The sequence below is a fragment of the Rattus norvegicus genome, chromosome 1 (assembly GCF_036323735.1).
Source record: "Rattus norvegicus strain BN/NHsdMcwi chromosome 1, GRCr8, whole genome shotgun sequence".
Taxonomy (NCBI): Eukaryota; Metazoa; Chordata; class Mammalia; order Rodentia; family Muridae; genus Rattus; species Rattus norvegicus.
In genome coordinates, this window is record NC_086019.1 from 31,494,964 (window position 1) to 31,516,990 (window position 22,027).

The window sequence follows — 22,027 nt, forward strand, 5'->3', positions numbered from 1 at the left end:
GTAAGTTACAGCTTGAGAAACTGAAAATGTAAGAAAGTTCCCCAGAGCTCCCATGTCCAGACTTGTCGCTCCTCAGAGTTGATCCACGGAGACCTGTCTTACATTTGTTCTAAGCCATGGAGTGTAAAGTGACTTTATGTAGTGTCCCAGGGTCCTTCCATGGTTGTATCTCTCAGAAGTTACCATTGCTGAAGCAGCTGCTGGAGTCAGGGCTGTTTCTCGTGCTCCTTAGGGAAGGACAATGTTCTCATACTGGTGTGTAGAGACTTCTATTCCTTCAGTGCTCAGATAGATATGCTATCATAGGTACAAGTGCTGGCAGTTGCATGCCCCCATGCCCGGGCAACCCATCCTTATACACCCTAAGCTAATCCCACTGCTTTTGACTTGTGCACTGCCTGGTGAGGACCTCCAATGCAGCTTCAAGACTACCTCCTACCCCAGGACCCAGGTATAAGGAACCTCTGAAAGCCATGTGCCTTGCACAACTGTGTTGGGAGTACCTTTAAAGATCCTTGGGACGTGTCACCCACTACATTTATCTGAGACTGCATATGTGCATTAGCATTTTAATTGGTAATATTAAAGGGATTATTTGAAACCAATGTTTGTCTTTTGAGTCATGGGATCAGGTTGATACTGAGACTTGGATTTCAGTTTACTACCCCAGAACAGTATCTCATCCAGGAAGGTACAGATAAGGATGAATGTGTCCCACTTAGAGCAGCCTTCCAGGTAACCAACTCTCAGATAAGAGCCTGGCACCCAGGATGAAGAAGAATGCTGCAGAGGAGCAAAAGAAACCATTTTCAATTACCCACAAACCTTCAGGGACGACAAGGTCCATGTTACCAGAGCACACTTCAACTGTTCCCAACACAGTCCTCTTGCTTTTAGAAGCACTTCTTTGCACCTACTCCTCTCCATAGTGTTTCTCCTAAAAATACGACCAACCTGAACACTGGCAACCATGACAAGCCATTAAACGACAACCTGAGCTCCTAGGATGTTTGTGGCTCCATAGCTGGGAGCATTTGCCACTGGGCATTTACTCCTTTCAATGTAGAAAAGAAATCTATCTTTTGTATTGATCTCTAAGAAAGGTTTAACGTATAATATCCACAATATTTTCTATATTATTATAGGTTAAGAAAAATGTCACAGCCAAAGAAATTTATTTTAAAATAGAAACAAACATACATTAAGCTTTAAACAATCAAATTTTAAACAAAAGGGAAAAAGAGCCATTTGATCCCAGAGTTGGTACAGAATGACTTTTGTGTGTGTGAAATCCACGTAAGGAGCACGTGGACAAGCTGACATGGAAATCCATCATGCGTGCTCAGGTGTCCACTGGCTGCCATCAGACACTCATACACTAAGAGCTACCCTTGACTGACTGCCCACTGGCACCATTCCCAAGACCCAAGTTCATGTGGGGTATATGGTCAAGTGCTACGGTTCCTTCTGAACACGAGAAGAGAGGGTGCTCAGGGATACTGAGAAATGCTCAGAGGGATTTGGCAACGCAGAAGATGTGGTATCTAGGAATTCTCCCAAAGGCCCCAGGAATACTCATGGCCCAACTGTGCTGTGCAGTGCCGCCTGGGAGCCTGGGCTGAGATGCTCAGTCTGGGTGGGGCTTCCGCTTGGGCTGCTCCTCATAAGACTCCCCAAATTCATTGACCCTGCTCTTATCCACAGGGTAAAGCCTGCAACAGTAGGGATGGATGACTATTAGCAAGGCAAGTCCTTATGTCCTAGAGAGGCACAGTTCCTCTGAAATCATCCTCCAGCATCTGAGCCACTGCAACATCTGGAACCTTCCTTCACAAGTCCTGGGGCAGCCTCCCATCCTCTCATGTGCCCCAGTCTGCAGGGTTAGGAAATGAAGAGCTAGAAAAGGACAGCAGCCCTGCAGAGTGGGGCCTGGAGAGTCCTCCCTGTGGAGAACTATGAAAAGTTCCAGGCACAGTTACAAAAATGGTAATCCATGGCTTCCGTGGTTTTAAGTGCTTTGCCCACAGTGGTTATGCTCTTTAATCCTGAGACTTCCTTTCCCATTCTAGCAACATACCCTGCTGCTATGAAGACACCAAGGTAAAGAGGGATGAGGTGCCCACTGTTTGCAATTTTCCTGGTGCCCCACAAACAATGAAACAACCAGACCCCAGCTTTAAACAAGCCCACCTTCACCAAAAGCCCTGGGGCTTGGTCTCTGCATAAATACTTGGAACCACTTCAGAAGCCCTGCTGACTGATCTAGGACTCCCAAGAACAACTCTGTACCAGGTAAGACAGGGCTCCCACAAGCTGCCTTCTACCTTTAGGTGTATCAGGGAACCTCATGTGGCTATGAAAAGCTTGGAGCTAGACCTCATTCAGCATGTGATGTGGTACTGTGTTATGACACACAAGTGCAAGAACATTTGCAGGAAGGTGAAGTAGTAGCTTTGGGAAGACAGGCTCATCCTGCATAGGATAGCCACAGCTCAGGAAGCTAGAGGAAGGAGCTGTCACCACATGGAGACTGAGGCAGTAGAGGTGTGGAGAGGCAACCTCGAGTTCCAACTACTGAAGGATGGGAGGTAAAGTGGCAACAGTCCATACAGAAGCCTTTTCCTCAACATGGACTCAGCTCTAAGGTCAGAGGAGATGGGCTGCCTGAACCTCTATCAGTTTTAAGCTTTGTTTTAGAAACTCCCCAAGCCTGGCTCTACCCCAGGCATAGCCCACAGGCTGGGGCTGCATCTGAACAATGGAAAGGCCAGATGCCAGCCCAGAGGGGGAAATGGAGGATGGGCAAGCATTTGCATTTTAGTGTATGTCCTAGAGGCTCTTCCTTCGCTGTGCGTCAGTCTGAGGCCCTGCTTGCTATTACCTGCGGCTGGATACAATCTAGGCCTGCCCAAGTGAGGGACCCACTGACCTTCACCCACACTGTTATCACAAGACACAGCTGGAAGCTATTTTGGGCAACAGAGAAAAGCCATGGCGCCCTGCCAAGTCTGCCGGAGCAGACAGACAGGTGCAGGTCTTTCCACTGAGGAGTTGCTCACTCACCACCGCTGGTAAAGGTAGACCAGGAAGACCACGTCATCTCTGAAACAGGCCAGCCGGTGGGATGTGGGCATGGTGATGATGAAGGCAAAGACATCATCAATGAAGGTGTTAAACGCCTGCAAAGCCAGAGGGAGCAGTGAAACGACCACCAAGCTATGTTTCATAACCCACATCAGTGAGCTGCCTCTCAGCAGACTGACGGGAACTTCGAACTGTGATGGTCACAGCGAGTGAGTGAAGATCTAGGGTAGAGATATCAGAGCAGCACCAGCAGGACAGCGGGGTCCCAGGCCCACAAGGATCTGCAGCTCTGTGCTGGGAGCCAAGAAGTTACTGGGGAAGATGAACAGTGCAGCATTGGACCTGGCTCCTTAGAAAACTGAAACTGCTTCCGATCAGCTCAGCCTCTACAAACCTTTGTGAAGGGTTCTGGGCACTGCTGGGAAGACACAGGGCTCTGGTTTCAAACACTCAATTACTGAGCCAAAATGCATTTGCATTTTGACAATATTGCCAAAAAAGAACATGGCCTGTCACTCAAAATTCTCCCTTACCATGACTATGAGAACCTTCATCCTGTATGGTTTGTGGCCCTTCAGAATTTGAATAAGATGTCTTAGTTTTTCAACAAAGTGGACAGGGCCAAAACTACTGTGTGTCTGTGTACACAGGAGAGCTCATATGAATGCAGCCCACAGTCTTCCAGCCACTCTCGGCACAGACCTGTGGCTTACCTTGTAGGTGAAGGCCTTCCAAGGCAGGTGGGCCACTGACTTCATCTGAAACAAGGAAGACGCCACAGGTCAGCCAGAGGCGACAGAGAGGAGAGTGGTACTGCCTCAGCAGAGACACCTTAGCCTTACCTTATAGTTGACAAAAAGCTGGGGCAACATGAAGAGGAAGCCAAAGGCATAGACACCTGTGGAAACAGAAAACATCCATGAAAAAGAACCAAACATACACTCTGCTGGGGCTATGCACACTGGGACACCCAGCTTCCAAAAGACCTCTGCTGGCCCCATCACAGTGCGGCTTGCTGGCTAATAAATTCACCAAGAGCCAAGGACAAATCAGAAAAGAGCACTGATTGCTGTTGACTTTTGTCCCCAGGATCAAGCAAGTGCTGGGCACCAGGGTCATCATATCATGGGTGCGTTGGGGAAGGTGCCAGGATTAAGTCTGGGACTCATATCTGCAAGCATGGCCATCTAGAACTGCCTGCTTATAGTGAGGCTGCCTGAGCTTACTGCTGCTCACTGTTACACTCCAGAGCATGAGAATGCAAGTCTGCGACACTTAGTCACGGCACAGTACACACCCAGTACACAGAGGCTGTGCTGTGAAGCACACACAGCAGCAGGGCCCTGACTAGCCTCCCAGCACGTCCCAAAAGGCAACTTAACACACTCGGGGAGACTCTGGATAAATGTCAGATGGGAGCTGAATGCTATGCCGCCTGTTTGTGGGAAGGTAAATGGACGATCCACTGGAGTATTATTCAGGTTCGGGAACAGGCTTGTTTGATGCTCACGCACCACAGGGCTGGGTACTGTATGTGTGCTAAAGGTAAGGGCTAGCCTTCCACCCTAGAAACCTGTCCCACAAGTAATGGAGAGGGACAGGAAAGGCAGCACCCACTGCAGTAAACACCATCACTAAGGAGAGACATGTACTCACCATTCACAAAGCTGTTGATGAGCCAGGAGTACCAACTGAAATAGAAGTGGAGAAGTTGTGACCCCCAGAGAGGCCATGGGCATGCTGCTGAATTTAAAATAAAAGAAAGGTCTCTTCCTGAAAAACCATTTTGACAGCCAAGGGCTCAGGGGAGCTGGGATGCCAAGGCAGCCTGCACATGGCTCTCTATGGAGGAGTCACGTGGGGAGACAGCACTCTGAATAGACAGGCTTCACTCTGTACAGTCATTGTACCTCAGTGAGATGTGACACATGTACAGCATTCAACCCTGGATCCTATCCGGATCATGCTGCTTACCCGTCCTACTATCAGTCTGACCTGAAACACACTGCCCACAACTGTCCCCGACACAGGGTCCAGTCTTGTAGTCCTTCCAGCTAAAGGGTCGGGAAGGTGGGGTGTGTGTGTGTGTGTGTGTGTGTGACCAGGTTCAGAAAACAAACTAGGTTTTCAGCTGAGAAGACTGAGGGTGTGAACTCTGCAGCACCCACCTCTTATACTTGATATTCAGGAGTGAGTAGACAGCGCCCCCGACACAGAGAGGGTAGAGCAGATAAGACAAGTACTTCATGGCCTGTGAGGAAAGGCAGATTCCAGTTAAATACCTCAACCACCAAACACCTCAGCAGATGCACTGTCTAACTTACCACAACGAGAGCAAGCAAAAAAAAAAAAAAAAAAAAAAAAAAAAAAAAAAAAAAAAAAAAGGTGGGAACCCCAGTAACATTTCAGGTAATAGCACAACTGTGTCTAATGGCCATGGAATTCTGCCAAGACCCCAAAGCGAGACCCTGAATGCACAGCATGGACAGCAATGACTGTGAGGCATCAGACGTGCTGCCTGCATCATGTGGCAGATTCAGTCAGGAGAAACCAAGGAAGCCTGCAGTCACAGACCCAGGCTGCGCCTGCACCATGGGCCCTGTATTTACTCTGGGTTGGTATTTGTTATCATATCCCTAAAATGTGAAATGCAAATATCTGAGCTGAAACACCAAAACCGTCCTGCACAGACATCCTGTTAAACGCATCACATCCCACTCCCTAGCAGCAGTGGGAAGCTACTAGGATCTAGGTGCTAGTGGGCTTCCCGAGACCTCTGCACGATGCGGAGAAGCCAGGATGGTCCAGGTGACAAGCTGTGAACCAGTGGCCTGGGAGCTCATTCCTTCCCTGGGAAGAGGGTAACCCCATGTTTACTCTTGGGACTGCTTTTCAGGCTGGTTCCATTGCACTCCCTGGACAGGTTCCCCAAATTACCACAAGAACCCAACACTTTATGTTGTCATGGGTCCCCAGCTGCTTACCTGAGCATCGTATTTCTCAGTCTTCCTCTCAGACTCACTATGGGTGCCAAACTGTTGTAAGATGAACATAAGGTCAGGTGACACAGAGACCCTCACCACAGCAAAGCTGGCACTGCAGCAGTGAACAGTACAGGCCTCTGCACTACCCTCAGTGCCAACACTGGCTGTGCCCAGCCGCTGGCCTAGTCACCGGCCACTCCTGCTCCTGTTCTACCATCACGAAAGCCCACAGACAGCCCAGTCTTCTGATGAATTAGGTGAAGAAAGAATTAGCAACTGATTAGAAAGCCGACAGGAGCTCTACTGGTGAACTTCTTAAGCAGAGACCTGCAAAGCCCGCCTGTGTGAGGACCTTCCCCATCCATCTTGCATGCATGTGCCTGTGTGCTGGGAAGCTCTGTACCAGGCAGCAAAGACAGGATAGTCTCCAGAAGCTTCAGCACTAATTTAGAGGGACTACAAAATGACAGCCTGGCCAGTCTGCTCAGGATAAGCTGTATCTGAAGGTCTCACCTGAAACACAGGTCTCACGCCCCTCCAGGTCACTGTCATTTTCAATGCCTTCTTCACTTTCCAAAGCTGAAGGGAGAGGAGGAAACATACATTTAGTTCTGAGATGCTGGATAAGGACAAGACTGGCACCTTTCCCCCTGGGCCCATTTGTCACTGATTCTCTTCCCTCCACCTCTCATGGCCATCTGTGGACTGGGAAGGCTGTGCACCACACACCTGGCTGTCCACTGGTAAAACACAAGGAAACCAGTACTCACACTTACCGTAAATCAAGCTAGTCTTCATCCTGGGCCTAAATCTTTTCCTAGACTCACTAGGATCCACGGCCTCCTCAACATCCTCACTGTAACCTTGCACCAGCAACATTTACTAGGGTCAGGTCTAGAACACTGCCTCCGAGAGGGATTTTCATGCTGTCGCTGTGACAGACACAGAGCAGCAGCATCAGTGAAACCTGTCTCTAAACAAGCACTCACAGGGCAGGTACTCAACAGAACTAGACCTCTGGATCAAGCTCCTTCGGTGCCTTCTTTCCAAACGGAGCTCCCATGGCTCCTTTCTACAAGCCCCTCCTAGCAGCAGTGTTACAAGGTGTGGAGAGGCATTAACTACGTCCATATGACTGCCCCATCCAACTGCCTATCAACCAGGAGCTTCTTCAGCGTCACACCGTCCTGTTTCACTTAGAGCTTATCACCTTGTTAATACCGGGTCTGCCTAACGCAATCTACTGTTCTGAGTTGTACTCTTAGAGACCTCTTTACCAAGCAGCTGCCTCTCTAAACCTGTTTCTCCAGGTATGCAGGTCAGGTCCTCAGATTGCCTGTTTCAGCACTCGGAGCAGCTGGGCAAGCATTAGAGTTCACAGACCTCACAGAAACCCCAGTCCTGACCCAGCTGGTGCCCAGGACTCACCTCAATGGCAGCCCCAACACCTGCAGGGATCAGCACCAGCAGGCTTGTCTGTTCATCCAGCAGGAAGAGGAAGATGACCACAGTGCTGAAGCAACGCCAGAGCACTGGGGACATGAACACAGGAGTAAGAGCAAACTGCAGCCACCCCTTGCACACACCTCCAACCAACTGTAAGCCCATCTCCTCTCTCCTCTCCCGCTCTAGTCAGCCACAGACAGCTGTGCTGGAGTTGGAGCTTAGCAGGAGAGCCTGTACCCAGAGTGTACAGCCCCTGGGTTTTAGGCCTAGCACCAGGGGAGACAAAAGGGAGAGCAGACCACCATGCAACTCTTCACAGCACTTTAATTATCAGAAGCCAGAGTGGGGCAGAGGGTGGCACATGGTCTAAGCAGGTACTAGATCTGAGCGACAGTCAAGACACTAATAAGCACAGATGCTGGGTTGACTGCCCGGGCTGAGTGCTTCCTTACTGTATGCTCTCTTGTTCTGTACCATTCTAGGGTTTGTACTCTGTAGACAGAGTATGGTCAGGGCTACGTTACCAGATTCAGCAAGAAGCTTCTCCACAGGTGCCTGATGAGACACTGCACAGCTTCCCTGAAAGCCTCGTATTTTACACTCATTGGGCCAGCCCTGCCAGTCAAATCTAGCTCTTGCTAGAGCAGCCTCTCAATTCTATCCCTTACACTTGCACCTACACTTACCTCATGACAAGTCTACCTACTGGCTAGTGCCCCTTCTTTTATACAGCAAAACCATCCTCCTCGATCTTATTTAGTGAAACAATTCTGCAAAGTTGGGTCTCACTGATAAGGACTCTGCTCCAAGGACTGGGGATTTATTTTGAAAACTAACTCTAAAGCTTGCAGCCAGAGCTCTATCAAGCCGGTGGGAGCTGGCTGAGATGGTCTGATGCTATAGTGGAATCTATGAGCAACGAAGCTGCCCAACAGGACCATGCACCTTGTGCTTATGTAGGCAGGCCAGCGCCACACCTCATACAGGAGGCCTGTGATTGAGGTCTATAGCCTCAGCGGGATTTGGAGATGCTCCTTGGCTGCTCACACTGCTGAGTCAGGGTCAGGAGTTATGCTGCCCAACCTCAGAGGCATCTCATAGCCAAGCACAAACCCAGGACTGTTGAGGGACACCCTGGGCAGGTGAACTATTCCTGGGCCCTACCTGCTTTGGTAGACATTCCAATCATGCTCTTCTTTTTCTTCCAGAAACTGATGTCATTTTTAAATGCCAGGAAATCAAAAAGAAGCTGTAAAGAACAGACAGGACAGCAGCTTGCAGTCTAGTCACTTCCAGCACGTTCACTGTCTGAGCAGGCAAGTACACCAGGCCCAAACAGCAGGTTTAGCAAGACATGTTCACTGTCTGCCAAACCCACTGCCACACGTTCAAAGGCCAGAATTGTGGAACGTGGAGGGAGACGTTAGTGGGACATTTTTCAAACATACATCTTTGACTCATATCTTGGGGTGTGGCTAACCAGGCACCCTAACCTAGGTCTCACCCATTACTTGTTAACAGTCCAGTTTCTCACTGTGTGACCCCTTACAGTCATTCTTGTAGACAGTGGCCTTATAAAGTTACATTTGCTTTGTAGTAACTAGTACTCAGAAAGGTCCACCATACCCCAAGCCTCCCTACCTGGCGCCCTAATTGTGCCCAGCTCACTGTTAGAGAGCACTCTATTGCTCTGCACTACAGACACACGATACACACAGGAGGACTGCTCCCTTTCCTAGCTGAAGATCTACGAGGGCACCACACAGTTCTAGAGATACTTGCACCTGGACAAGGGACAATAGGGGCCAGAGACTGTGCAGGACCCAGGAACTGACCCCAACTATACGTGCCAGTGCCCAATGAGCCACCCCAATGTCTGTCCCTATTCCCTGTGACAAGAACCCAGGGGACAGCTCACGTGAAAAGCTGCAACAAAGAAGGTCAATGCTAAGAGATACAAGTTGGTGTCTACGAAAATTCCCTTCACTTCATCTGCATCTTTTTCTGAAAACCCTGTAAGGAAAACACATTATAAAGAGCCATTTTAGTCTTATCCAGTGTCACAAATATTCTTCTGACTGTAGAAAACACACATCTTGTCTGGAGCAAAGTCAACAGAAATGGTAGCATTTAAAAAACTGTGTTCTGAACCAAGCCAACTTCAGCTAACCCCTAAGTCACACTCGGGGATAAAAGGAGCTGAAGCACTACAAGCTTCTTGACCACAGGCCAAAGGTGACCCAGGAATGACCCCTAGCAGAAGTACAGCAGTGTGGGTCTGTGTCAGCTGTTGAACGAGCGCCACAGCATGGCTTGGATGAAGTGAACACCCCACTCCACCCTGACCTGGGCCCCAGGGCCACCCACCGAACTGCTGCAGGGAGTACACGGCATCCTGCATGTGGATCCAGAAGCGCAGCCGCCCCAGTGAGATCTTGTCATAGGACACAGTGAGTGGCAGCTCAGTGGTGGACCGATTTATCACCTGCCACCAAGAGATCCATAGGTGAGAGAAGGCCACCGAACATGGCCAGAGTCAGTGCAACACCCCGCCCGCAGCCATGCACCAGATCCCAATAGACCTCGATACCCTGACAGGTCCCTGCACAGCCTTGTGCAGCTCCATGCCAGCTCCAGTGGGCTTTGCAGGGTTCAGGGTCTGATACAATGCCATCCTTCTTCCTAGGCTCCTCCATGTTCGGACTGGGCCTTTTTCACAGGACTGGAGCTCTGTGTGCCAGCTACTATCTCCAATCTGAACCACCCTCTGACATCTTTGAGCACCCAGCTTTTTCACCAGCTACATCCTAATGTATTACTTCTAACTAGGAGCTCATCATTTTAAGTAGCACCCTGTTCCATGTGTGTCCATCAATTTTCAAGCCGCACAAGCCCTGACAACTAAAAGGTAGGCTCACAATTAGCACTGGCTAGAAGCTGGTCAGCTTACTAGCTGAGCCAAGGGAAGGGAAGAATGCCAGGCTGAGGTGCCATGGCCCCATCCTCAAAGAGTGGAAAACTGAACACAAGAAGGGCATGCCTAAGTGCTCTCAGGTGAACCATGAAGAGACAGCACTTCAACTCACACCGCACAGCGGGTGAAATGTGTTCATGTTGATAGAGCAACCATGTCATAAGCTGACACATATCATCTACTCTTCCTGCCCCAACCTCCTGCCACGAACACCGCTGGTGTCAAAGGCATGATGGTCACTCACAATGGAGCTAGCAACCTGAAATGTGTCAGGGTTAAACAGCCACCAGGCTTAGGACTTGTAAGTTAGGTGCTGGGGTTCTTCAGAATACAGAAGGCTGCTTCACTGCAGGCAGCAGAGGCTTCTGAACACACCCTAAATAGCCAGACTTGTCCCAGGGATGACACTGTAAGATCCCATCAGACAGCTGGTTGGCTGGACTACACTAGCAGACTAGGCTGTCCCCTAAAGACAACGTTCCTGAGAAATGGCTCACATGAGACAAGGCAAGAGATACAAAACAGGCACCAAAGCAAAGCCTACACGCTCACTCCTATTTCTAAGTAGGGTTTGCCAAGGGTACTGTAGCATGTACAGACTCCAACAAGGACCACTAGAACATACACTCTGCAGAGCTGGCCTACAGCTTCTTCTACATATGGATACCTAGGGGCAAAAATACAGTCACCAGACACAATTTCCCAATTGCTTACAAGAAGTTAGCACTACTAGGTCTTGCAGTATGTTTATACAGTCCCAGGTTTACTACATGCAGTTTGTACATTTCACAGAACCAGTGTTGTAAGCTTTAAACAAGGAGAAATCAAGTAGAGAAGGGGGAAGGAGTCAATCAGACTTCCTTACTTCAGACTGCCCTGTCCCTAACCCACAGATTATCCAGATGCAGGTGACACCCAAGGAAAGTAGAGGACCCTATATTAGGGACTGTGGGGGCTTGTCATCCTGAGCCACAGCCAGAATGAGCCCAGGCAGCCTCTGAGGGATCCTACTGTAAGCTCCCTGCTCTCAGCCTTGGCTCTGTTCAAGAGGAGATCTGGGCTGCCTGTTAGGGAACACTAACAAACGTCAGTGGGCGACACACAGGTGCTCGCTTACAATCTTTGCTCACCCGTGACCCCAGTCAAGCTCTCCTTTCCTATCCCAACTTATTTCCACTGTACAGAACACTGACACAGCTCCTGGCAGCAACCATCACAATGAATACGAGATATTTAGCACGGTACTTGATTCGGCGTTAACCACTGTTATTCTCCTTATAATGCAAAGCCAAAATTCAACCACATTTCTTCTACTCTTAAACACCCCTGTTCTCTCTGGAAAAACAGCATCTTTATTGCCTATAACAAGGGCATCAGGGTAGCCATTTCACCTCTACAGGACATTGGCACTGCCCAATTGCAGGACTATGCCTAAGGACAAGAAGCTGTACAGAAACTACGAAGTCTCATCCGCCACACACACTAGGAGCAGGCATGGGGCCTTAGGTGGGGCTCTGTGGGACTGCCACCTAAATCCCTGAGTCTATCACCAGGAGACCCCACAAACAGCTACCACAACTAGAGCCCAACCAGGCACTGAGACCTCTAGTGGGCCCAACATGTGCTAGGAGCATCCCTCTCCGCTCTGAGGAAGCAGTGCTGCATCGAGAGCAAGGCACAGAGAGCATGGCTCACCATCAGGTCTTTCACCCGGTTGCTCAGCTGGTCAATGAACAGGATGGGGAGGTAGTGAACTGTCTTCCCAAGCTGAATCCTGGGGGTTTAAAGCACAACAATCTAAAATCAGTGTCAGATTTATCCCCCTGGGTCACTAAGTATGTTGAGAAACCAGGAGTTCCCACCCAGCATTACTGTTGGCCACATCCTGGCTACTGGAATCTCACAAGAACTTTCCAAACAGAAGCAGGAGATGTTAGCACCGCAGGACAACAGTTACAGCCACAAGTCGGAAGACCCACACACCTCCCTCTGAGTGAGTGGTAGGCACTAGCTACCACACAGGACAGCCTGGAAGGAGGCTACCCATACACTGGAGGAGGCTGCCTGAGAGGCAGGCTGGAGACAAGGTCAGAGCTGGCCCTTTATGTACCAATTTGGAGCATGTACACAAATCAGAATTTATATTAACAAAATTTAGGGTAGGGATTTAGCTTAGTGGTAGTTTTTGTTTAACAGGCACAATGTCCTGATTTGGCTTCCTAGCACCACATACACATAAAGATTTAAACCTTACGAAAGAAAATATGAAACTTTGACTATACCAGAGGAATTATCTGTTGTGAATAGAAGTGACTCTCAGCCAGCCACTCTCAGAAGTCATAGGACACCAAGAGGACATACTGATGGGTCTCAGCACTGGGCCTCCTGAACACCATCACAGGTCCACACAACTAAGGATGGCAAGCAGTATTTAGGTCACAACCTGGAGATGAAATCTTTAAGTGAATCCAGGTTCAGAACCCCCATATTTCATGGCTCAGGTAGCATGAGGACAGGGCAAAGCCATAGAGTACACAGTCATCACAGCTAACAGGCACAGTAGCTTTTCGTTTCAGCGCAGGTGGGACACTTTCCTAGACTAAAAAGCAGGATGCACAGCTGCAGTTTTACTCTTTCCCTCAGTCCTGTCAGCCACCTTGATCACAACCTCTAGGTGGTTAAGCAAAGAGCTGGATGGGTTCTGAGGCAGGGGCACTCACAACACAGGCAGGGTCCAGAACTGAGGTACGGCACGCTCTATTTGGGCTCACCAAACTGAAGCCCGCTCTGCTGTCAGTTCTAAGCGTAGCTTCCCTCCCTGGGTTCCATCTGGGACTTACATCTTCATGTATCGATGCACATCTGCAGGGAGGGAGGAACCATCAAAGACGAAGTCATCCACCATCACATTCAGGGTCAGCCGTGGTCGCCAGTGAGAGACGGGCTCATCTAGGGCATTCGATGGCTTCCTCTCTGCTTCTATCTGCTGCTATGGGATAAGAATGGAGGTTATATTACCTGAGACCAGCCTGGGGCAACAGGTAGTCTTGGCCTCCATGTGAGAAGCCTCTGGCTCCCTAGACTGGCAAAAGTGGGAAAGGGGGCCTACGTGGGTGTTCTAGCCACCCTGGGCTATGAGTCTCAGAGCATAGCCTCCTTCCTCCCACCTGGTTCTATGAGACCATGAGGAGGCAGCACCGAGGGATGAGGGACTGGGGATCTAACAGGAGGCCTGCATCTCTGTGGGCTAGGCAAAGACTACCAATCCCGTGCAGTCTTGGAAAGAGATGCACAAGATCAGGCACCTATTCTAGATAAAACTAGACCCAGGGAGAAAACTCTGAGTAACTGAGATTTATCTCAAACCCGGGTAACTAGGAAACAGCATTACCCTTCCTGCTGAACAACAGCTCTCCCGCTGCACTTCACGTTCCCCACAACAACAGCCACAGCCCGTGTTTAATGGTTCCAGAAGTTCCATACCCACCACGAACAAGATACCAGCCTGCTCCCAGCACTACCATCATGAAGCCCTTTCCACCTGCCCCCAAGGAGACACAGTGGGGGACCACAAACAGGAAGAGGATTTTTAAATACACTCCCACCCCCAGACTCTGGCTGCTTCCTGCCAAGTTGCCATCATTCTTGTTTTGTGATTTGTCTTAGCGTCTACTCAATTCGGACCCAGACAATGAAGATCTCGTTTCCTGCCATGGGCCCATGAATGATTTCCTTGCCTCCAACAGTCTTGGTCTATGTTCAGACTGGTCTGGAAGCCATGGCAACCCTCCTGTCTCAGCCTCAAGTACTAGGGTACAGGAATGAGCCATCTTGCTTGGTTGAACAACCACTTTTCTGAATAAAATTTCCTTTGCACATAGTTTTCTACAGGTGAACAAAATATAAATAGTACCTATACCCTTCCTACAATGTTGAATTACAAGCATAAATGACCAGGCACGCAGTCCTACACTGTGTGTGCGTGTACATGCATGTGCCTGTATATACATAAGGACTCTCACCTGAAAGAACAGGTGACCTCTGAAGAACAACTGCCCTTCCAAGAAGGCATACACACTCACCCAAAGATGCAGAAGACCTTGAGCCAGAGAGGAGTCTCTATTCAGAGTGCTGTGACGCATCACTCATCACTAACCTGATGCACTGTATCTACGAATCCATGGGATACAATCCAAATTCCTTTAAACTGCCATTCTAAGACAGGCACACAAACTCTGAACAAGGCACACAAGCCTTCTCCAGTGACCTGTTAGGATCCTTACCTGTGTGGCAGACTCCCCAGTGAGCAAGTTAATTTCTTCTGGTTTGGGGATCATGTAAGTAGTCAGAGGACTGACCAGGTGTACCTGTTTCCCATCGTGCCAGGGCAGAATCCCAGCATGATGTAGGAAAATATATGCGTACAGCGTCCCATTGTTTCTTGTTTTCTTTGGTACAGAAACATTAACTGTCCTAAAACAGAAGAGTCATTTTGTTTGTTATGTCTCATGTTTATCATGTAGCACAGACAGTCCTCAAACTCAAGTTCTTCTTTCTTCAGCTTCCCAGGTAGTTGGGATTAAAGGTGTGCACCACTATCCTGTCTTACATTGTTTATACACACGTCAGCTAATCATCTCTTTAGGTTTACAGTCTAATTTTAGTTCAGAACGACTAAAAATGAAACCCATCTGCCGTGACTTTACCTACGCCAGGACACTTCCGTGTCCCAAGCACTATGAAGTTACAGCACTCCCCACCTCCGTTAGAGCCTCAGAAGGGACTACAACTTGCTTTAAAAGGCACAGTGGGAACTGCTACAGAAGCACACAGGGTGTAGACTCCTCTAAAGCTTCTAAGGAGAGGTGTCTCTGCCAGGGAACCGAGAGGACTCTGAATATAGGTGCTGACTCTACTGTTTTCGGCAGGTGCAAACAGAAGTGGAGCCGAGGACCAGCTGTTCCAGGACCACTCATGCTTCTTCAACTTCCTTCAGGCTCCAAAATGAATGTTACACTATCTATCCTGACACAGGTCGATGAACAGGAGGCAGGATTTACTCCTATAAAACTAGTGAATGGCACCAGGATGTCCAACCTCCATTTCAAGAGCATGGGCATGGGTAGTCAGTAACTACCCTAGGGCCACAGGCTGATAGGCCTGGGCAATGATGCTCTGGGTGGGAGCTGAAGACTGGTTGACTAATGACCTGATATCAGTTGGGCAGTACAGGACCTTGACTTGATGAGCAACTTTACAAATTTGATTTGAACTTTTACAAGTTAAAATCATGTCAAATGCTAAACCATGTTAACTTTCAAAAGTTACTGTACATAGTTGAGCCCTGAGAGCTATATTCTAATGTCAGAGGTCACTTACTTATAAGTAACAGGAGAACTAATCCTACTATGTAGACAATATATCACTTCTTGGGAGATTGCATGGACTGTGGTAACCACACTGCCATCAGACAGCAGCAAAAGCTACTTTCTAATTGACAAACTCCGCACTTGTTACTTTCAGTTTGACTGTTTACCCTGGACAAGAGTGCTTCTGTAGGATGTCCTTCCTCACTCTAGACACAATGCTATCCCTGACATCCTGGAACCCATCTCAGGGAATCTGACCCACATCCACACCTTTCAAATTTGGACTCCACATCAAAGTCTTCCACGTTCAAGACCAGGTCCACATTGTTCTCTGCACCAAGGCTGGACCGTGTGGTGGTGTAAACACTCAGCTGGAAAGAGTGAGCAAGAATAAATTGCCAAAAGGTCCTGATAGAAATCATATAACTATTGTGAGAGGGTAGCAATCTGAGAGCTACCCCTCAGAGGGTGAGCTTGGGCAAAATGGCCTTGTGTCACACTGCTGTGAACAAAGAACCTAACTGTGGAGCTGACATGTCCTGGGTTCCCACTAGAACCAGGAAGTGACACAGGTGATGACAGGGCAGAGCTAGCAGCCTGCTTCGCGAATGGCTGGAGATCTCCTGGTAGCTTCCACTGGGGTCCCGTTAGGAAACACGTGTAGGGCAACTCGATCTAAGTTATAATCGGGGTAGAGCAGGGCACCAAGGGATAACAAGAGGGTAGCAGAGAACTGAGGAGTCTTAACTCCAGCTCTCACTGCCACCTAACCAGAACACTGGGCAGTGACATTAATGATAAGGGACAACTCTGGTAGCCTACAACCCATCTCTGACCAGTACCAGTAGGGGTGGTAGCACCCGGCCGGGAAGCGCCTTCTTAGGGCTCCCCGACGCTCACCTGCAGCTTGGGCCGCCGGGCCAGATAGGGCTGGATGCAGTTGGCGTCACCCGAGCACGGACGGGTATAGACGATACCATACATAACCCAGCAGGTATGCACCACGTACACCACGAACACGCCCACCACCAAGCTGGTAAAGGAGCTGCGGCCGCTCCACATGGCGCCGCAACCTGCGGGCCCAGCGCCGCCGCCCGCCGCTCACGGGAGAGCCGCCGCGCGCCGCCGCCGCCGCCGCGGGGAAACCAACGCGCCTCGCGCGGGCCGCCGGCCGCCCCGCATGCTCCCGATACCTACACCCGGCGCCGCGGGATTCGCCGGATTTGCCGGCCGCCGCTTCCGGGAACCGAGCCGCCGGCGGAAGTGGGCGCGCGCGGCCCTCTGGGAGCCGGGTGCTCTGCCACGCACGCGCGACCGCAGAACAGGCGCGTGTGCGTGACGTCAGCCTCTTGCGCCGTCCTCCGGGCATCCCTGTGGGAGCCTAGATAGGTCACATACCTTGGTGGCACCCGGTTCTTGCAAAGATTGCACACCCATTACCCACTCAGATAAACCACCTGGGCTCATTAATTTATTCACCTTACATCCCAATGTCAGCCCCAACTCTCCTATCCTCTCCCCTACACCCTCTCATATGAGATGGGGGAGGCCACTCAGATAAAACCATCTGGATCCATTAATTATCTTTTCACTTTACAAATCGATTCCAGCCCCCATTCTCTTCCCCTCACCGCCACCCCTTTCTCTGAGAAGGGGGACCCTTTTAGGTACTTACCTACTCCCGGCACATCAAGTCTCTATAGGACTAGCCACAGCCTCTCCCACTGAGGCCAGACAAAGCAGCCCAGTTAGGGGAACAGGATCCACAGGCAGGCAACACAGGGCCAGCCCCTGATCGATTTGTTGGGGGAACTTGAAGACCAAGCTGGACATCTGCTACATACGTGTGGGTGTGGGGTGTAGGTCCAGCCCATGTATGCTCTTTGGTTGGTTCAGTTTTTGGGAGTCCCCGAGGGCCAGGTTAGTTGACTCTGTTGGTCTTCTTGTGGATTCCTATCCCCTCCAGGTCCTTCAATCCTTGCTCCAACTCTTCCACAAGACTCCCCAAGCTCTGTCTAATGTTTGGCTGTGGGTATTTGTATCTGTTCCAGTCAGCTGCTGGGTATTGCCCCTTGAGAGGACTGTTATGAGGTCCTTATGATCAGTAGTGATTAGTTCCTTACTCTGTAGTGACCTCACAAGCTGCCCCGTTGAGGTTTTGAAGCTCATTATTCTCATAGGCATGCTCCGTGCTGCATTCTCCTCTTTCCCACACATGCAATCAGAAGGATGAGTAGGCATTTCGTAAAAATGGTGTTATTAAATAGAAGGTTTCAGAAAAGGAGCACCTGTTTCAGCGTAAGAGTATCTTAGGGTTTCTGTTGCTGGGATGAGCACCACGACTGAAAGGAATTTGGCGAAGAAAGGGTTTATTATGCTTATACTTCCACATCACTGAGGGATATCAAGGAAGGCTCTGAAGCAGAAGGCATGGAGGGATACTGATTACTCACCTACTCCCATGGCTTGCTCAGTCTGTCTTTCTGTAGCACCCATGATCACCAGCCCAGAGGTGGTATTGCCACATTAATCATCAATCAAGAGGATGCACCACAGACCTTTCCATAGGCCATTCTAGTGGGGACACTTTCTCAATTGAGGTTCCCTCTTCGCAAAAGACTCTAACTTGTGTCAGACTGACACCAAACCTGCTAGCACAGGGCTCGGGAGGAGGCACAGAGAAACTGGCTAGGTCCAAACAGGTGGGGGCAGAATTTGGGGTTACAAAGACAGGTGGTACTTGGCCACAAACTCCTATGGAGCTAAAGCAGAGTCACTGGGTCCATCTGAGACTCCTTGTACCCCCACACCTTTGTCAAATGACGCTCCTCTTCAGAGTCACTTATTCCTAGGAGTTTTGTTAGCCTTGCAGTGACATCTGACAGTCCTATGTCTCTGGCCTTCCCTCCAGTTGATCTCAGTGATGTAACCCAATGCACAGGGAGCCTTAACGCTCTTTGCAAAATTGTCTTGCTCACAGGTTACTCTTCCTATTCTCGTCAGCCTGTGGATAAACCTAGGATCTCCAATAGGCTGGTAGGGTGAGGCTCTCGGCATCTACAAATGCTAGGATGCAGTGAGGCCTCGGAGGTGGTTTCAGAACCACTGTGGGATTTCTCACTATTCCTCAATAATGCCTAATTTTTTTTGGTCAAGTCCTAGGTCCATTTTTATAGCTGAAATGGGCTTGGTGGCACCTTGGGCTCTCTATTTCTGCTGTCAACCTTGCTGGCTTCAAAAGTGGGGCATTTGCTATTTGGGGTCTCACTGAGAAAGAGCCTGTACATCTGCACAGATTTCCTGGAAGATTTTGCGTTGTGGATCACTCTTGGGGCCTAGACAAGTGTTTTCACACACCCCTGCCCTGTTTGGGTCCTGCACATAAGGGAACTCCAGCTGAAGCTTGGCTTCTGAGCTAGGTCAGCATGCAACAACATTCCAAGTTGGCGCCCTTTGTCAAGCACCAGTTCCAGCAGGATCCCTTGAATTTGGAGTTTGTCTCTCAACAGGGTAGAAAGTTCTTGTTCAAATCCCAGAAACCAGTGTTTTACCTTTGCTAGACTCCTGCCCTCATAACCCATCCAGTCTTGGATACTTTGGACAACTAGGTATAACTGAAGTCTAGGTAGCTGTGTCTGTTCAGACATTAGGGATAATCCTCATTTCCAGCATGAACACTGGCCACACACATGTACACACACACACACACACACACACACACACACACACACACACACAGAGAGAGAGAGAGAGAGAGAGAGAGAGAGAGAGAGAGAGAGAGAGAGAATAAATATTTTAAAAGGAGTACTGGAGAGTAAAAGTAGTAAAATCAAAACATTTATTTTTGGTTCTGCAGAAGCCAGAGATCAGCCCAGAGAAAATGGCTGGCATGCTGATTTCATATAAAGCAGTGGTTTTTATATTCCTACTCACTTTTTTATTGCCCCAGAGTTTCTCATTGAGTTCTTCATGGAGGTACAATCACTCGGTATCTAGCATGGTCTCCTCTCCAAGTTGCTTGTTCTGTCAGTTCAGAACGCAAAGCCTTATCTAGTGTATTTCCTGTGCGTCAAGTTTCCTCCTTTTCTGATATGTGGTCACAGTCATGTAACACACTGCCTGAGACATTTAAACACGCAGATGAACTGAGAGAATCCAGACAAGCAGATGCCAACTGCCAGCTTTAGAAGGCAGCCGAGGTCTCGGGCTTATTTGTGGTTCTCCGATGAGCTCTAAGTGTACCTCGTCTTGAAACTGAGTCACATGATTTATTTCTTACATTCTCACAGGGAAGAGAAGATACTACATACCATGGATATATAGGAGCATGTGCTGCTCTTGCAGAGACTCTGAGGTAAGTTCTCAGTAATTATAACCCTCTCCCTCCCTCTCCCAACCCCCCTTTCTCACATACACCACACACACACACACACACACACACACACACACACACACGTACGTATATGTGAGTGTGTACTATATCCATTTTAGCAGATGATATATTAACCTTTAAATGTTTTATTAACACTATTATTTGAGGTCCCTTAGAACATTCCAGAAAACAGATTCAGGAAAAAAAATTACATGGACCTTTTTGTTTGTGTTCAGTGTGAACTTTGGCAGTGACACGGTGCCAGATGATAGGGGGAGGGGCAAATTAGAGATACTTTGTCCCTTTGTAAAATCCTGGGGCATGGTCAGAACACAAAGGAAGCAGGAATGTTTTTTCCCATGATGTACTGTCCCTCCATCTTGGGCAAGGGAGAAAAGATACAGGAGAGTAGGTGGTAGGGCAGGCTCTGGACTTTGCATGGTGCACACAGCCTGATTTGGCTCCACTGACTCAGGACTGGGACTAAATATCAGCTATTTGGGTGAGGAAGGCATGAAACCCCTGCTTCATGTTCACCCAGGGCTTGCACTTCAGACTCCAGGCTGGCAGGTGCATTCAGTCATGGTTAATTATAGTCTAATGTTTGGATTTCAGAACTCCTCAGTGCTCTGCGTAGTACTGGGGCTGATCACCTCCAATGCTATAGGACAGAAGCTTCTATCCTCTTAATGGGCTTGAGGGGCACTGGAGTTAGAGGGGGAGGGTGAAGGTGGTGGGCAGTAGAGGCAGGCTTCTAAACATGAAGATTTGAATTTCTTGATTCCACCGAGGCAAACTGATGTAGTGTGGACATTGCTGGTCCTCGAGGGTCATTACCCTCATTGACGGTACAATTCTACTGAAGGAAAATCAATGGGGTTGCCAGTGTCAGCTGTAAAACACAGCCCTGTCATTATCGTACACAGAGCCAGGACAGCCTCCCACAGAGCTGTCAGTGTGATTCAAGTCTGGGGTTTATAGTTACCTCAAGAAATCTGGTTTTGAGCAAATAATAGATTATATTCTCTAGAGCTCATGGGGAGCTAAACAACTTCTGACAACCAACAAGCTCATGGAAATGGCTCTTTTTGTGGCAGACATGAGGCTGCATCTGTTGTCTCATCAGGCCTTCAAGCTCCAAGCTAATGCCTTTGCTAAGCACTGGATCGTCCCTGGCTGTCTCTGTAATTGCCCCCTTGACAAGCACAGTAATGACAGCTTTGGATCTACTACCTCAAGACAGAGCCCTCTCTGAGTCAGGAAAAGTTACCACAAGCACAGAAGACAATGGGTTCTTAAGGCATAGATACAGATGCAGGCACCTAACTGTTCAGGCACATCAGAACACCGCATTACAAGGCACACTGGAGGAACCCATCGAGAATCAACGTCAAGTGGGTAAAGAAAGATAAGTATATGTGACGGCCTCTTGCTGAAACTGCTTCCCACGGTAACTCAGTCAGTTCATGCACTGTTCCCAAGTTAGGATCAAAAGTTATACTGTAGAGACAAGGAAATTGAGCCAAGAAGGGAGTATCTCCTCTAGATATTTGAGGCATCCCTTTAAAGGGGTCGTCTTCTTTAGGTTAGTTGAATTAGGATGATCTGCCTAATCCTTGGCCCCGGGGCCCTGACTTAATAAAAAGAAAAAGTAAATTGAGTATGGTATTCATCTCCCCCTGCTTCCTGACTGCTAATGCAACTTGGCCAACTGCTGTAAGCTTCTGTTACCAGAACTTTCCATTATGATGGACTGGGGTCTTGAACCATAAGCCAGAGTCAACTCTTTCTCCTTGAA

General features: G+C 49.0%; 1 protein-coding gene across 2 annotated transcripts; it reads right to left on the reverse strand.

Annotated features, from left to right (window-relative positions):
• Nucleotides 1–1,130: 1,130 nt before the first annotated feature.
• Clptm1l (CLPTM1-like) lies at nucleotides 1,131–17,185 on the reverse strand. 2 transcript variants are annotated; one of them, NM_001108240.1, is made up of 17 exons: nucleotides 16,758–17,114; nucleotides 16,128–16,228; nucleotides 14,772–14,961; nucleotides 13,329–13,477; nucleotides 12,184–12,262; nucleotides 9,882–9,999; nucleotides 9,433–9,527; nucleotides 8,679–8,763; nucleotides 7,497–7,600; nucleotides 6,582–6,647; nucleotides 6,069–6,119; nucleotides 5,253–5,335; nucleotides 4,741–4,775; nucleotides 3,927–3,982; nucleotides 3,798–3,842; nucleotides 3,064–3,179; nucleotides 1,131–1,712 (listed from the first exon to the last, which is right to left on the reverse strand). In NM_001108240.1, exons 1-17 carry the CDS (start codon nucleotides 16,917–16,919, stop codon nucleotides 1,628–1,630), a joined length of 1,620 nt encoding a protein of 539 aa, NP_001101710.1. In that variant the 5' UTR covers nucleotides 16,920–17,114; the 3' UTR covers nucleotides 1,131–1,627. The 2 variants fall into 2 exon arrangements, with proteins under 2 accessions (NP_001101710.1, XP_006227853.1); XM_006227791.5 differs by having other exon boundaries at nucleotides 1,159–1,712; nucleotides 13,329–13,474; nucleotides 16,758–17,185.
• Between the last annotated feature and the right edge of the window lie 4,842 nt (nucleotides 17,186–22,027).